General features: G+C 37.6%; 1 protein-coding gene across 1 annotated transcript in view; it reads right to left on the bottom strand.

Annotated features, from left to right (window-relative positions):
- LOC126195200 (protein furry) overlaps positions 1-18405 on the bottom strand; it is a 1217589-nt gene that overhangs the window by 35751 nt on the left and 1163433 nt on the right. Inside the window, exons 45-48 of the mRNA XM_049933718.1 lie at positions 15857-16039; positions 15650-15775; positions 15385-15566; positions 1118-1307 (exon numbers count right to left, since the gene is read on the bottom strand). Of these exons, the coding sequence (XP_049789675.1) occupies positions 1118-1307; positions 15385-15566; positions 15650-15775; positions 15857-16039 (681 nt within the window). The remainder of the gene's footprint in view (positions 1-1117; positions 1308-15384; positions 15567-15649; positions 15776-15856; positions 16040-18405) is intronic.

Consider the following 18405-nt stretch of genomic DNA (forward strand, 5'->3'; position numbering starts at 1 on the left):
TGACACTAAGAGTGTCGGTGTTTGCAGTCATTTGAGTATCAAAGTGGGACAGTTCTCCTGGATTTTTCTTTGTAAAAGAACATTTGCAAATGGAGTTCAGCATATCTGCTCTTGCTTTGCTACCCTCTGTTTCAGTTCCTGTGTCATGTGTCATTCATGAGAGCCTGAAAACTAATTTGGTGCTAATGACAGCCTTTACAAATGATAAAATTTCTTTCAATTTGTGATAAGTCTTTTGTAAGATTCTGCTATGGTAAAAAAAGAACCACTGAAGTGGTGCTTGAGATAAAACAGTGGTATGACATAAAATATCTCAATATAGCGACATAATACATAGCAAAGGCTTACAACTTATTATAAAGCAGGGGATATGGAAAGGTGTGTCTAGTTAAAAAGACATGCAAGTTTGAAAGACATAATACAGTGATTTATGGTGGTAGTAGCAACAAGACAGAAGGTGGAGAAGCAGTAACAAGGAGAAAAGTGCTAGTTCAAAATTTAATCATGCAGGATAATGAAACACACTGATATTATGGTAGAAAGAGATAACAAAATCAAATGAAGAAAACACAATAGGCAAAACTTTTGGTATAAGGCAATACAAATGTATGAAACTGGTGTGGTGGAAGAAAAGTTATCACTCGTTGCATGGCATTGTTTATGCAGATATCAGTCATGTCTCTTCTAAGTTTGGGTTCTGAGTGACTATTATCTCACTATCACCTTTGAACTATGTCTCACATCACATCAACTTATGTCTATGGAAGAAAGAATACACTGTTATGAGAGGATGAGATTTCCCTATTTAACTTTCATCTCTGCCAGTGCTAATGATTCATCTTATTCTGTACATTCCACCTTTTCATGATAATAGAGACCACTCTTTCTCAATTATATTACTTATAACCTGCAAGCTGTACATTTACAATAAGCACCACTCAAAGAAGTTGTGCATACAGTTCTGTGTATTAGCAGGTACAAGAAATTATTGGTGAAACTGAAGAATCAAAACGTGTTACAAGATTCTGTGTACAGTAAGAACAGTATAGCAGCTACCATAGACTTTAGAAAATGAAATAAACATGCTGTGATAATGTATATTGGTGTCTGTAGTTACCTTAATGAGTCTCTGAAGAAGCTGAAACAATTCAAGAGGTGGCACAGGAAACTGATTTAGCAAACTCTGAATTTGCAGTCTCCATGTTTCTTCCGAGTCATCCCTAATTATATTGCGAAATGTCATTGCTGACAAGTTTGGTGATGCATTACATGGTGTCACATCCCCTAGGTCACCAGCACTTGAACCACTAGAATCAATCATAAGGTGAAATATTACTTATCATTAGCATCACAACAAAGTGGCAGAGTAGGTGTAATTTATATATTTAACACTGAATACCTATTCTATTTGGAAACTGAATGGAAGTGTTGTGATGGACTTTAACTAGTTTTTGTATTTTCTTATAATAGGTACCACATTTTACTTTCAATAATTTAGACACTGGACTACATTTTTGAAGAATTTTATAAAATTTGGCATATATAGTCTGCTGACAAGCAGTGGATAATGACAGCCTCGCCCACCACCTGTCCACACATCTTCAATTCTGCCAGCACCTCATCTCCTACTCACAAGACTTTACAGAAGCCTTTCTCAATACCTTGAGGGGCCTATCACTAGTACAAGAAAGGGTATCGGAAAGAAATAGTTTAGCCACAGACTATGCGTTTGATTCCAAATGAATCTTTCACTCTGCAGTGGAGTGTCAACTGTTATGAAACTTCCTGACAGATTAAGACTATGTGCTGGACTGGAATTCAAACTTAAAACTTTGTCTTTTGCAGGCAATGCTCTCACCAAGTGGGCTATCTGGGTGTGACTCATGGCTAGCCCTCACAGCTTCTGAGAAATTGGAAAAGGAGGGAGTGAGGTACTACCAGAACTGAAGCTGTGAGGGCAGATCATGAGACGTGATTGGATAGCTCAGTTGGTAAGGGCATTGTCTGTGACAGACAGGTTCAGTTACAAGTGTGTCACAAGATTTTAATCTGCCAGGAAGTTTCAAAACAGTGCATACACTGCTGCAAAGTGAAAGATTCATTTTGGAGAGATTTTAACTAATCATGTATCAGCGCACTTCTCCATTGCTACAGCATGAATTTAGAACCATGTCAAAATATACTAAGGAGAATCTTTAATGGAACATTCATATCAAAATCAAATACACTCTTAATGATTCAAAACAGAGCAGCTAGTAGCATGATCTATACTGCCAAGTTTGTGGACTTCAAAACTAACGATTCCTTTCTTCTTTTCCTTGTGCCTCTGTCCCTGTTATTCAGGTGAAAGTGATGAAAGTTTTCTAAATGCTTGAGAATCGTATAACTGAGGAGACACTTTGGTATAACCCTGGTGCTCATCCAGTGGAATGAGGGAAATCACTTAAAACCCACATCGAGGCTGGCTGGCACACCGACACTCGTTGTCAATCTGCTGGGTGGATTTGCTCTGGAACCAGTGTACCTCTCCACCCTGGAAGCGGCACTTTAAAAGCTATGAAGGTCAGGAAAACTCATGATTCCATTGTTGGATGATGATGATGATGATGATGATGATGATGATGATGATGATGCCACTGCTGCCGCCGCCACCACCACCATTAACTTTATCCAGGTGGCCTGTTGTGGTAGAAGAGTGCTTTTCATCTTTGTCTGTCCTGGTACACTACTTCTCTCTTGACTTTCTGTCATTCCAGTCCTCTTCCTTCCAGATCCTGTTTAACTTGAGGTATCCACCATTTCCTGGGCCAGCCTCTTGCCATCAAGTACCTTTTCAAGCCTTTTTCTCCCTGTTCTACTTTGAGCCACATTTTTTACATGTCCAAACAATTTCAGTCTTGAGTTTCTCATGCTTTTGCATAGTGGCTGTTCTACTTGTTTTTCTTAATTGATCTTTTAATTCTGGATTTAACCTTTCTTGTTTTTTGGATGGACGACTGCAGGAACTATGTTTCTGCACTCTGGAGTCTACCATTATCTGTTCTGTAGGGGTGGTATACTTATAGCAAAAAATATGCCTGATAAACAGTTTTCTTGGCTTTTAAAGGGATCTGATTGCACCACCAGAAAATCCCTAACTTGCTGGTAAAAGTGAGCTGCTATTTGAATTCTGTTAATGATTTCTGAGGAAGCTTTTGTGTCTCAAGTTACAATACTGAAAGTGGTCGAAGTTTTCTAGTTTCTCTCTGTTCCCATGTGATCCTCATCTGCTGACTGGCATCTCAACCATTTCTGTGTGTCTTATTTTTAGGACAAGGTGCTTCAATTGGTGGGTACATGTGTGTAATTTATGTTGCACATCTTCTTCTATGCTTTCACACAACACCAAATCATCTGCAAAGGTTAATGCAATGAATTCTTTATGAGCATTTTGTCTCATCTCTTCAGGTTGATGAGCAGGAGCAATGACAATGTGTTTCTCCATCATACTCCTTTGCTTGTTGTAAACCAGACAGAATAACCAATTGTCATGTAGATTTGGCTCTGGAAATCTAGAAAGGCAAAGGTATCCCTTACTTTCTCTCAGTACTTTCACTTTACCATTCGAACAGAAAACTTGAGATGTGATGTTCTGTTATCTCTAAACCCATACTGTTCCTCTTTGAGCTGTGGTTCTTAAATGGCATTAAATTTGCTTCCATAAACTTATGTCAGTGGGGCAGAAATGTGAATCCTCTATAGTTGCCACAGTTCTGCCCGATTCCTTTTTTTGAAGATGGGTAGTTGTCCAGTTGATCAACAGGCCTTTTTCTTCTTTACAAATGGTGTTTATTACTTTGTACAGCCAGCTGAGCCCTTGAATTCTAGCAGCTTTGATCATCTGCATTTACTCCATGTATGCATCATGATTTGCCTTTGCTAATTCTCTTCAAAGCATTTTCAATTTCAAATGGTTCAAATGGCTCTGAGCACTATGGGACTTAACATCTGAGGTCATCAGTCTCCTAGAACTTAGAACTAATTAAACCTCACTAACCTAAGGACATCACACACACCCATGCCCGAGGCAGGATTCGAACCTGCGACTGTAGCAGTCACGCGGTTCCGGACTGAAGCGCCTAGAACCGCTCGGCCACCGTGGCCGGCTTTTTCAATTTCAGACAAAGTCAGTGGCATGTCACTTACTTTCTCTTTTTCATAGTTTCTGACTTTCGTGCTTCTTTCTCTGTTATATCCATTAAAACGTTGATTTGTACAAAATATTCCCTCATCTCGTATCATATGCTCTCATTACACCACGTGATGGAACCGTCTTGCTTCTCCAGAGCTTTTATTGGGGCAAATATATTCCTTATATTTTTCAGATTTATTTACACCAGTTTCTTGTTCTTAATACAGTCTTCTCAAGTTACTCAGAAAAAACCGCCCAACACTATTCTTCTTCTGACTTAATTACTCTCTTTGCTCTTGGTTTCAGGCCTCTCTCTACTTTCTTGAGCTTGGTGTCTAAAGATAGCCATGTTATTTTCAGATCAATCAGAATAATACCACCAGGGATCTCCTCCTCTTTCTCTGCTGTACTGACTAGTTTTTCTCACAGTTTTTGCTGCAGTGCCATCAAGTACATACTTGAATTTCGTCCATTCCTTTGTTTTTGGGTGACTGATAACAGATACTTAATTAGTCTTCCCATTTTTCTGGTTTTTCTAATTTCCAAACTTTTACCTAGAGTATGCACCTTGTTTCCAACTTTTCTGTTGGGATGATTCTCAGAGTGGTAGTAAGTAGCCCGTGAACCATGTCAAAACTTTCCCCTTCAAGGACTTTCACATACATGATATGACTGCTCACTTCTTTATTAAAGATGACATAATTAGTCAATGGTCCATGTTTCCAACACCAGCTATACCTTAATGAAACACACTATTTCAGATGTTATGATAGTTTGGTGTCTATAATTAAACAAAAATGATAATATTTTTTTTTACTTATTTATCAGAAATTTCTCCTACTTTTGAAATTTGGATGGGTATTTACTGACAGAGGGAAAGCCTATCTTACATTTTATTCAAATATAGACTCAAAAAAAGTGATTAAGGAATGAGAGGAAGAATTGAAAACTTGGAATTGTTGATTAGCTAATAAATACAAGAATTTATATGTTGACTGCGAGGATTCTGTCCATGTCTTGCAGTAATATTTAGTATTTGCTCCAAGAAATGAAAGGAGGAGGTGGTAGTGGGGGGTGGGGGTGGGGGGGTGGGGGGGGGTGTCCTCAAAATGACAAGAGCTGCAGAAGATAAAAGACCTCCAGCCATATTTCATAGAAACAAAAATATGATTTGGAAAACAATTTGCAACAAACTACATAACAATGCTACTGTCTTCACTGTTCATCTTGAGTAAGGACAAAATAACTGTGATTATGGCTCAACAGGTAATCTTTTTGCCTTGCTCCATTTTCAAGTAATACAGGAAAAGGGAATGACCAGCAATGATACAGAGTACCCTCTTCTGTGTACTTTACTGTTCTTGCAGAGTATGTATGTGGATGTAAATACAGCTTAAAATAATAATAATAATAATAATAATAATAATAATAATAATAATAATATGCTTCAAATTTTGGGATTACAGTTTCATAAAAATTAAAAAGTTAATAACTTAAACGGACATTGTAATTCTGTCAGAGAAAGCAAACGACTTGGAAGAGCAGTTGAACGAAACGGACAATGTCTTGAAATGAGGACATAAAGTGAACATCAACAAATGTAAAAAGAGGATAATGGAATGTAGTCGAATTAAACCACGTGATGCTGAGGGAAGTAGATCAGGAAACGAGTCACTTAAAGTAGCAAATGAGTTTTGCTATTTGGGAGCAAAATAACTGATGATGGTCAAAATAGAGAGGATATAAGATGTAGACTGGCTATAGCAAGGAAAGCGTTTCTGAAGAGGAGAAATTTGTTAACATCAAGTATAGATTTAAGTGTCAGGAAGTCTTTTCTGAAAGTATTTGTATGGAGTGCAGCCATGTATGGAAGTGAAACACAGATGATAAATAGTTTAGACAAGAAGAGAATAGAAGCTTGCGAAATGTGGTGCTACAGAAGAATGCTGAAGATTAGATGCATAGATCACGTAACTAATGAGGAGATACCGAACAGAATTGTGGAGAAGAGGAATTTGTGACACAACTTGACTAGAAGAAGGGGTTGTTTGGTAGGACATGTTCTGAGGCATCAAGGGATCACAAATTTAGCATTGGAGAACAGTGTGGAGAGTAAAAATCATAGAGGGAGACCAAGCGATGAATACACTAAGCAGATTCAGAAGGATGTAGGTTGCAGTAGTTACTTGGAGATGAAGAAGCTTGCATAGCATAGAATAGCATGGAGAACTGCATCAAACCAGTCTCTGGACTGAAGACCACTACAACAACAAACAACAACAACAACTTAAATATAGTAAGAAATGTTGTGGCAGAATGTAAATAATTTAGGAACACATGAGACCATGTACCAAATATAATAGAAGTGTTGAGTTATTGACAGGTACAACTTCAGATCATGTCAGTGGCGTATCACTCACTCCTCTGTTTTTTATAGTTTCTGACTTTCCTGGTTCCTTCTATGTTATATCAATTCCAATGTGCAGCTTTGGGAGTATTTGTACTCTAGCTCGTCGAAGGATTTGTTTCAAAAGCTAGCAAGTTTCTCTTCTCTTTTTGTGTGTACCTGTTAATGACTCAAAGATTCTGCTATTTGGTGAGTGGTCTCCTTCGCTCCTGAATTATTTACATAATTATTCAAATATCTAGATGAAGTAACTCAGTGGTACATGTATTGTGGAAAGGAAATTAAACTTGAGGCACCAAAGATGACAAAGACAGTAAATATGTACATGAGATTTTGAAGGAAATTCCCTATCGGGTAACATTTTAGAAATTATTATTATTATTATTATTATTATTGTAAGGAGATCACAATCAAACTCTTATAAAAAGTGTTTTTGTAATCACCACGATGGGATGTGATTGCAATAGCAATTTTTTTGTTCATATGTTCAAAGTTGGCACGAGCTACATGCCTGATATGCAGTGTCCACAATTGAAGTTCCAGTTTCAAAATGCAGTAGAAAGAGAACCAATGCTGAGAATGACAACAAATTTGAACAACATATTATTGATGCAGGGGGAAACATAATTGGGGGGGGGGGGGGAGACCAACAAGTGGCACTGCAAGCATCAGACAGATGTGTGGCACATGGTCGTTCCTCTGTCTGGGTCCAAAATGCCCAGCATGACTGTCTCCATGAAGAATTGCATGCTGCTGGAAATGCTCTTTTATAAGAATGATGACTGTGAGCCAGTAGCCCTGCAGACATTCTAGACACTAAAGTATATGAAAAAAGATATTTGTCTGATGATGTCTGCTAAGGAATTGGAGAAAATGACTGCAAAATTAAAAAAAAAAAAAGAAAAGGTTCTTTCAAAGTGCAGTGTGGCAGAGGGAGGAAAGCAATTGATCTGACATCTGTCAAAGATGTTGCACAACATGTCAGGAGGGACTGAGTGCTGGTGCGCAAACATGCAGTACACAGGGAATTGTCCAAACGATGGGCATGCCTGCAAGAGTAGTGCATAAAATACTACAAAACATTCTGCATTGCTATCCATACAAAAGCACCCATTTTGCTTTTTATGCAGTTTTTGGCCTCAGGACAATTCAAAAGTATTTTTTCCCCTCCAATGTGGTATAACCTTTCCATGTTGGATGGGGTTACCTAACTAACAGTGCCACTACTGTTGACTACTGAACTTGCACGGTCATGCACGTTGAACAGTAAGGATGGTGTAATGTGGAACTTGTCCTGCAGCCATTGTATTGTGATTCATCTGCCATTTGTAGCTGACCCCATTTACGTTTAGATGCTTACAACTCCACCTATTGGTAAAATTGTCCTTAATTTTTTTTCTAGCTCCATAACATTTCACTCTATGTTAATAATAAGCTGTTTAAATTTAACATAATTCTTAACAGTGGTTTTATTTCTACAGCATTTTGCAACTTGAACTTTCATTATGGACACCTTGTACATAGGCATCTGAACAGACATTACGTCTAAGATCCAAGGGGAACAGCAACCATACACAATGGAGGACACTCTACAAGCAGATGGCTTCTTTAGGTAAACACAAGAACTAGTTATAAATACTGCAAATTATTTAAAGAGAATATCAGTAACAACTTATGGTTTAATACATAATTAAAGTTATATTATATATTTGGTAGTTGTATGTTTTTAAAATGACATGTAATTTAGTTATAATGAAATGCTGTATATGAACAATTGTTTAATTAAACGATGAAAGCCTGCCAAGAATAAAGGTACCCAATCCTAGAAACACTAAAAAAACCACTTATATAAAGTTGCACTACAATACAATACTAGAAGTGAAAATGTCTGGTAAACAAGGGCTGTTAAATGGTTACCTTGAGGGCTGTGAGCACTTGTTCAGTAGAAGAGATGTGTGTTACATTAGCAAAGATGAACAAGTCTTCATAGCTTTAAAGGCATGTATTTTACAGCCTATGTTTACTGGATATTTTGTTGTTGTTTTGGTTCATACTATATCACTTCTCAAAATATGGAAAGAAAAGAGCTTGCAGAACAGATTTGTTTCACAGTATAGCTCTTAAGTTAAGCATTTTACAGACCCTGTTTACTAGAATTCTGCTTTTAGTATCATGTACTTTCAACTCTAGTTGTGTAAGCCATTAATTATGAGGCACTCTATAGACTTATCATCACACTTCCATCTGAAATATACAAAATATTCACTAAAGTTATCACCATCTGCACAGCAAAAAAACATTAAACTTTGATCAATATCAAGAATCAACTGGCTTTAGAAATGGATACAGAACAATGAGCAAATTTTTGAATACAGCAGTAAGCATATAACTTTGTATTGGGGAGCACAGATTTTTAAGAAAGCTTATGGCTCAGTTCCCCCCCATGAACCATGGACCATGCCGTTGGTGGGGAGGCTTGTGTGCCTCAGCGATACAGATAGCCGTACCGTAGGTACAACCACAACGGAGGGGTATCTGTTGAGAGGCCAGACAAACGTGTGGTTCCTGAAGAGGGGCAGCAGCCTTTCAGTAGTTGCAGGGCCAACAGTCTGGATGATTGACTGATCTGGCCTTGTAACACTAACCATAACGGCCTTGCTGTGCTGGTACTGCGAATGGCTGAAAGCAAGGGGAAACTACAGCTGTAATTTTTCCCGAGGACATGCAGCTTTACTGTATGGTTAAATGATGATGGCGTCCTCTTGGGTAAAATATTCCAGAGGTAAAATAGTCCCCCATTCGGATCTCTGGGCGGGGACTACTCAAGAGGACGTCGTTATCAGGAGAAAGAAAACTGGCGTTCTACGGATCGGAGCGTGGAATGTCAGATCCCTTAATCGGGCAGGTAGGTTAGAAAATTTAAAAAGGGAAATGGAGAGGTTAAAGTTAGATATAGTGGGAATTAGTGAAGTTCGGTGGCAGGAGGAACAAGACTTTTGGTCAGGTGATTACAGGGTTATAAATACAAAATCAAATAGAGGTAATGCAGGACTAGGTTTAATAATGAATAAAAAAATAGGAGTGCAGGTTAGCTACTACAAACAGCATAGTGAACGCATTATTGTGGCCAAGATAGACACAAAGCCCATGCCTACTACAGTAGTACAAGTTTATATGCCAACTAGCTCTGCAGATGATGAAGAAATTGATGAAATGTATGACGAGATAAAAGAAATTATTCAGGTAGTGAAGGGAGACAAAAATTTAATAGTCATGGGTGACTGGAATTCGTCAGTAGGAAAAGGGAGAGAAGGAAACATAGTAGGTGAATATGGATTGGGGGGAAGAAATGAAAGAGGAATCCGCCTTGTAGAATTTTGCACAGAGCATAACTTAATCATAGCTAACACTTGGTTCAAGAATCATAAAAGAAGGTTGTATACCTGGAAGAATCCTGGAGATACTAAAAGGTATCAGATAGATTATATAATGGTAAGACAGATATTTAGGAACCAGGTTTTAAATTGTAAGACATTTCCAGGGGCAGATATGGATTCTGACCACAATCTCTTGGTTATGAACTGCAGATTGAAACTGAAGAAACTGCTGGGAAATTAAGGAGATGGGACCTGGATAAACTGAAAGAACCAGAGGTTGTACAGAGTTTCAGGGAGAGCATAAGGGAACAATTGACAGGAATGGGGGAAAGAAATACAGTAGAAGAAGAATGGGTAGCTCTGAGGGATGAAGTAGTGAAAGCAGCAGACAATAAAGTAGGTAAAAAGACGAGGGCTAATAGAAATCCTTGGGTAACAGAAGAAATATTGAATTTAATTGATGAAAGGAGAAAATATAAAAATGCAGTAAATGAAGCAGGCAAAAAGGAATACAAACGTCTCAAAAATGAGATCGACAGGAAGTGCAAAATGGCTAAGCAGGGATGGCTAGAGGACAAATGTAAGGATGTAGAGGCTTGTCTCACTAGGGGTAAGATAGATACTGCCTACAGGAAAATTAAAGAGACCTTTGGAGAGAAGAAAAACACTTGTATGAATATCAAGAGCTCAGATGGCAACCCAGTTCTAAGCAAAGAAGGGAAGGCAGAAAGGTGGAAGGAGTATATAGAGGGTTTATACAGGGGCGATGTACTTTAGGACAATATTATGGAAATGGAAGAGGATGTAGATGAAGATGAAATGGGAGATACGATACTGCGTGAAGAGTTTGACAGAGCACTGAAAGACCTGAGTCGAAACAAGGCCCCGGGCGTAGATAACATTCCATTAGAACTACTGACGGCCTTGGGAGAGCCAGTCCTGACAAAACTCTACCATCTGGTGAGCAAGATGTATGAGACAGGTGAAATAACCTCAGACTTCAAGAAGAATATAATAATTCCAATCCCAAAGAAAGCAGGTGTTGACAGATGTGAAAATTACCGAACTGTCAGTTTAATAAGTCACAGCGGCAAAATACTAATGCGAATTCTTTACATACGAATGGAAATACTGGTAGAAGCGGACCTCGGGGAAGATCAGTTTGGATTCCGTGGAAATGTTGGAATACGTGAGGCAATACTAACCTTACGACTTATCTTAGAAGAAAGATTAAGAAAAGGCAAACCTACGTTTCTAGCATTTGTAGACTTAGAGAAAGCTTTTGACAGTGTTGACTGGAATACTCTCTTTCACATTCTAAAGGTGGCAGGGGTAAAATACAGGGAGCGAAAGGCTATTTACAATTTGTACAGAAACCAGATGGCAGTTATAAGAGTCGAGGGACATGAAAGGGAAGCAGTGGTTGGGAAGGGAGTGAGACAGGGTTGTAGCCTCTCCCCAATGTTATTCAATCTGTATATTGAGCAAGCAGTAAAGGAAACAAAAGAAAAATTCGGAGTAGGTATTAAAATTCATGGAGAAGAAGTAAAAACTTTGAGGTTTGCCGATGACATTGTAATTCTGTCAGAGACAGCAAAGGACTTGGAAGAGCAGTTGAACGGAATGGACAGTGTCTTGAAAGGAGGATATAAGATGAACATCAACAAAAGCAAAACGAGGATAATGGAATGTAGTCAAATTAAATCGGGTGATGCTGAGGGAATTAGATTAGGAAATGAGACACTTAAAGTAGTAAAGGAGTTTTGCTATTTAGGGAGTAAAATAACTGATGATGGTCGAAGTAGAGAGGATATAAAATGTAGACTGGCAATGGCAAGGAAATCGTTTCTGAAGAAGAGAAATTTGTTAACATCGAGTATAGATTTAAGTGTCAGGAAGTCGTTTCTGAAAGTATTTGTATGGAGTGTAGCCATGTATGGAAGTGAAACATGGACGATAACTAGTATGGACAAGAAGAGAATAGAAGCTTTCGAAATGTGGTGCTACAGAAGAATGCTGAAGATAAGGTGGTAGATCACGTAACTAATGAGGAGGTATTGAATAGGATTGGGGAGAAGAGAAGTTTGTGGCACAACTTGACTAGAAGAAGGGATCAGTTGGTAGGACATGTTTTGAGGCATCAAGGGATCACAAATTTAGCATTGGAGGGCAGTGTGGAGGGTAAAAATCGTAGAGGGAGACCAAGAGATGAATACACTAAGCAGATTCAGAAGGATGTAGGTTGCAGTAGGTACTGGGAGATGAAGAAGCTTGCACAGGATAGAGTAGCATGGAGAGCTGCATCAAACCAGTCTCAGGACTGAAGACCACAACACATGGCTCAGTTTCAACAAAATCTCTACTGAAAACCCTTAAGAAACACAGCATTAATCCAACATGTTACTATAATGAAAAATATATATTTCAATGCTACAGCTTCTAACAGACTTGAGGAATGCAGGTTAGAAAGACAAATAAAAAAAAGAGATTCCACACCGCCATAACTGTTCCTAACAGCTCTAGAGGGAGTTCTCAGATCCTTTAGTGGGGAAAACTAAGAATGAATTTGTTTGTATGGAATATATCAAACCACTTTCATTTTTCTGATGATACTATTTGCCTCTAGTGCAGACAAACTTCAATAATAAACACAAGAACTGAACTGAGAAAGTAGACCTGAAAATCAATTTTAAAATAGTACACACCAAACATACTGAAAAAAGTACAAATTAACAAAGAAGTAATAGAAACAGTTTGAACAGAGGTTGTATGATGAAATTCGACACAAGTAAAACAAACTTGGTGGAATGAAGTCCAATTAAAGCACACAATGCTGAGGGAATTATGATGGGAAATGAGATGCTAAAAGAAGTAGAAGATTGTTGCTGTTTTGGCAGCAAAACAATTGATGATGGTTAAAGCAGAGATCGTATGAAATACAGGCTGACACTAACAAGAAAAGAGTTAACACTGAAACATAAATTTAAGAGTTAGGAAGTATTTCTTTCTAAGGAGAATAGCCATGTACAGAAGTGAAACATGGATAATAAGCAGTCCAAACCACAAGAGAATAGAAGCTTTTGAAATATAGTGCTAGAGAACAATGGTGAAAATTAGTGAATTGAATAACAAACAAGGAGGTGCTGAATCAAATTAGGACAAAAAGAAATTTGTGGCACAATTTGAGTAAAAGAAGGGATCGGATGATGGGGCATAATTTGAGCCAACAAGGAACGGTCAGTAAGGTAAAGGAATGACATATTGGGGGGAGAGAGGGGTGGGGCTGGGGAAACTGCATTGAGAGGCCAAGGCTTGAATACAGTAAGCAGATTCAAATGGATGTAGTGTGCAGTAAAGTGCATCAAGCCAGTATTCTGACTTAAGACTATACTTATAAGAACTACAACTACAAAAACAAAGAGCTGATGTCTTTTTGTATTAAAGGCAATCGAATACAATAACAGGATGAACAGTAAAGTAAATAAAGAGAAGAGTAAACTAAATTCATTTTTCAAAACTAAGCTTGTAATGTGTCTAAAAAAGGAAAGCTTACAACAAGTGTGTGTTAAGAGTTCTGACACGCAACATGAAAACCAGTCAAAAACTGAAGGTTGCTCAGTGAGAGATTGAGAAATGCTCGTTTGGAATTAGTAGGAATGCAGAAATATAATCAAATGGATCAGGAACAGACAAGAGTGGAATGCATAATTATAAGTGTAATGAAAGTAGAATGGAGATAGGTGGAAGATCACCAGGCAAGTGGATGGTAGATGGAGTAAGGAAGTTCTCTCCTGGATTCCAATACTCAAAGATCTACATGCAGGCAAGTAGACAGCATCAGGAACATGCAGGAGCAACATAGAATCATACAGCTGAAGGCCATATATATGGAAGTATCTGGAGGTGGTCTTTAATCAGCAGCATATGTCAAATGGCTGCTGCTGATGTGCTGTTGCTGAAAAAGAAGACAATGAATGATAACTGTGTGTTCTACAGTGAGTCACTTCAGTTTTCTGATGCTGGAACAATCTAATACCTATTCCAGTTTAGGTTTCCAGTATTGGAAGTTAAGTTTGTCATAAATAAATGGTTTTTCAGAAACATATAGCTGCCCACAAAAACTACTTTGCACCAGAAACCACTGAACAACACAAATAGTTATGCTCAAATAATGGAATCACAAACCTACCACAGCTGTAATTTGTATTTATTTATCTATCAACAATCAGTGTCTGTCAACCTTCAAGTCACATATACCTTTACGGCAGTGCTGCATAGCTTAAATGTATTTAAAGAAAGACTTCACAAAACAATGAAAAACTTCTGTAGTGTGTATTTTTTTATTTATTGACAGCTAGTTTTGGTCACATGAGCACTTTCAAGTCATGGATCCATCAGGTTAAAGTATGTATGTATTTAATACCTTAGTATGTAGTTGTAGTACCTTAGTATTCAATACATACATACTTTAACCTGATGGATCCATGACATGAAAGTGCTCATGTGACCAAAACTAGCTGTCAATAAATAAATAAACACACACTACAGAAGTTTTTCATTGTTTGTGAAGTCTGTCTTTAAATACATTTAAGCTATGTAGCACTGCTTACAGACGATAGTTATATTCACTGGAATGTTGCATGACAAACAGTAAAGTACTGTAAAGAAGAGTCAGTATTTACAGATGTAGGTAACTATTTTCTTTGGAAAATACTATCATAAACAAGTAAATCTGATGCTATGAATAGCTGATAACAGTGGCTATCAAGCACAACTGAGGAGGCAGAAGCTTTTTCGGGAAGTTGGCATAAGCGTGACTGACACTACACAGTATATTGACAGTATATTTTTAATATAGAGCACAAGTTAAACTTCTACAACTGCCTTGTCTTTTTTTTTAATGCATACCTTGCTTGACTTGTACTCCATCTTTGAAGGTTCTCCTTCTTAAAGGAATCTATAGAACATGGGTGAATTTTTTATCACTGAAATTACTCCACTGACATTATCTCTAAAATTATCAAATCTAGATAAAAATTGGCAAATTTTTTAGAATTTTCTCTTAGTTACTCTGCATTGTCTTGTTTCAAGTGGTATACATGATGGAACATACCACGTGATTTAACCTTATTAAGGCTCCATACTGAACTTCTATATTGATGAATTAGTGGCTTTGGATGTGATGTCTGGTGTGTCAGCTTATCATTTAATGACAAAAATGTAACCTTTACTGTGCCAAACACAAAATTTAACTTTTTTCTTTCATTTCATAGTTTTTAAGGACACACTATAAATTTTTTGCCTGCCACCTAGCACATAAAATGGTACTGTATAATGTTAATCATTATACAAACTGAACTTCAACAGTTTTCAAACTAAAAATATTATAATCTATGGCAAGTTAGATGTGTTGTTCTTTTAGTACTTACGAAGTATCTGAACGAGTTCCAGAATCATGACGTTCACGGCGCTCGCGCAGAATAAGTGAACCTGGAGGAAAAGCACCACTGCCACTTGCTGCTGTATTTCCAAATTCAGGTGCCACAGCAACTTCATCCAGTGGAGATTCAGATCCAACTTCGTCATCTGATGATTCTTCAGCAACTCCTCTCTGAAATAAATTCAGATTTTTCTTAAGGTTTAAAATTATAAAACAGAGCAATTACAAATATGGCAGAAATCTTTTCAATATACCATCTTTTTACTGGGTACAGGTGTTCTGTCACTAATACTCTGCTGAAGACTATGGTCTCTCTCTGTTTCACCATCAATCACTGGTCTTCTTCTGACACCCCAGTTGAAATTATCTGTACTTTCACCCTGAAAAATAAAGAAATGTCAGTAATGGCATCAGCTGATCTACAGTAACACAAGAAACATTCCCCCTATAGTGAAACTTACTTCAACACTTTCACTTTCATATTCCAGGAAATCAAAATCCTTAAAAACTTTGAATTGGTCAGTGGCCCCTTCATCTCTACGTGAGCCCACAGACAGATCATTATTTGGACCCGAAACTTCTTCAGTTGAGGATGCCATGCTGGACTGTCTTTCCATGAGATCTGAGCTCTGGCTGAAGATCACCTAAAATGAAGAAAGAAAATTTCATCAAGATTAGCAAGACACCTTTACAGATGGAAATATATGCTGAATCTGAATTGGAAAGAAATTTTAGTTATAGCAACTATTAATACCACTAAAACTTTTCATTACTATTAAAGTAGATAAATATTAATCAAAAGCAGCATAATATTGACAAACAAAGGTCATACTGAGACTTTTGATCAACATGCTATTCACAGCTAGGTGTGACAGCAGCCAGTCGATTACAAAATGCATATTGCGCCACCAGTTTATAACTATATGACTAACAAGAAGTGGATTGCTGTTGTTGTTGTCAGAAAATGGTACATATTGTCCAAGGAATGAATGCAGCTTAAAAGAAGTTTTTCCAGGAGATATTTACTGTCATTTTCAAAATAAATTCATGGTAAGTGCATAGATGAAAGTAAGAAAGCAACAAAATATGAGAAGCAGGTAAATGAACTGACTTGGACAAACAAACATAGGCAGCAAATTTCCTTCTTCAACTTAATTGTGCTCATCCCAGGTGGCACACCCACAAGAGGAAAAAACAAACAACTATGGTATATAAATCCTTGTGCTTACTCCCTAAAGACACCAACTACCATAGATTTAACTTCGACAAAGTTTTGATAACAGCAATAAAGAGGTTAGCATGTGGTTCATAAGACAGTTACCATACACAATCGGAGGTTATAACTTATTTATTGCATTTAATTTTCATTATCTGATCTGGTTATACTGTCACTCATGTAATGATACAAGCTTTAAACAGACCAAATAAAAGCAAAGCTACAACTATGAAGGGGTTTCTATGCAGATCAGGTACATACTGTGTTCAGTGAGTCTAAGAGCACAGGTAGGCCTGTGTGCTGCATCTATCTACAGTATTATGGTGGGAATAGCCCAGTCTGGTAGGAAGGAATAACAGGAAGCAGAAGTTAATGGAGATAATATTCATACTTTAATAATGTGGAAGAAAGCCCAAAACAGAAATCTGTTGAAATGGTAATTTGAATGAAGCTTTTGTAAACATTACATTTGAATTAATTTTTTTTAGCTGCACTGTCATTATTTAGCAAAAAGTAATGCCTCAGTGCCCTCCGACTTTTGCAATACTGAAAGCATTGACACAATCTTCTGCAGAATTCTTCCTATGTTGGATTATATACTGAAGTGATCCAGATGCATGTCACTCTGATATACATTGGACATCTCTATGTGTGTATTTTTCCTTTGACAAGCCCAACCAATATGTCACAGTGTGGTAGTGACATACTCTGTTTGCTGCATCTCTTATGCAGTTCAAATGAAGTTCTGCAGAAGTAATATTTTCAAACTGTGAGAACTATGTGCCAAGTTTCTGAAACCAAATGGATATTTCAAAACTAATACATATGTACTTTCAGTAACATAAATTTTCTTTTGCGGATAAAAATATTGAAGTTTTTGATTCTTTAGGTTCTCTCTCTCTCCCCCTCTCTTTGGTGCACAAAACTGTTGCCACTTTTGGACTAAATTTTGAAAAATACGGGAGAGTGTAATAAAATTGTAGCAGCATATAATCTTAGAAGGAGTAGAAACATGCCTTTGGGCAAAAGGTAGGGACACACACACAAGAAGTGTTCACTTGTATAAGGTACCACTCTTGCACCTAATATATCATTTACCAAATGGACTCGCTTTGATTTGATGACAATATAAGTTATAAATGGGAGATGTAAGTAGCATAAAAACGTCAGTGTTGTTACAGTTCTTGAGAAACTTGGGGCAATATATGAGGTCTGTTCAAAAATTTCCAGGACATTCGTAATTCGCACCAATGGTGGGTGAAATGCGGTTGCCATCATTGCGCATGCCTGTGTTTAATGTGTAACTGTCGGAAGTTTCATTGTTGTAGGCCTGTTAGTTACTGTTCAGTGCTGTACTGAGTAGAATGTTGTGTTGCACAGTTCACGAATTTTGAGATGGCAGAGTTAGAGGAGCAAATCATCTGCATTAAATTTTGTGTGAAACTCAAAAAAATCTTTACAGACATACACCAAATGATGCAGAAAGACTATGGTGATGAGTGTTTAAGCCACATTTGGTGCCATAGTTTAAAAATGGCCAGACAGAGGTTAAAGATGACCCTTGCCTAGGACACCCTTTGATGTCTACTGATGACACTGATGTCAGGAGTGCTAATGAAATTGTGCAAGCCTATTAAAGACTGACTGTCTGAGAGATTGCAGAAGAATGTAACATTTCAGTTGGATCATGTCATTAAATCCTGACATAGCATCTTGGAATGCACCATTTTTCTTCCAGGTTCATCCCACAGCTCATGGGTCAAGACCAGAAAGACCTTCACCTTGCAATCAGTG

The sequence above is a fragment of the Schistocerca nitens genome, chromosome 1, assembly GCF_023898315.1.
Source record: "Schistocerca nitens isolate TAMUIC-IGC-003100 chromosome 1, iqSchNite1.1, whole genome shotgun sequence".
Taxonomy (NCBI): Eukaryota; Metazoa; Arthropoda; class Insecta; order Orthoptera; family Acrididae; genus Schistocerca; species Schistocerca nitens.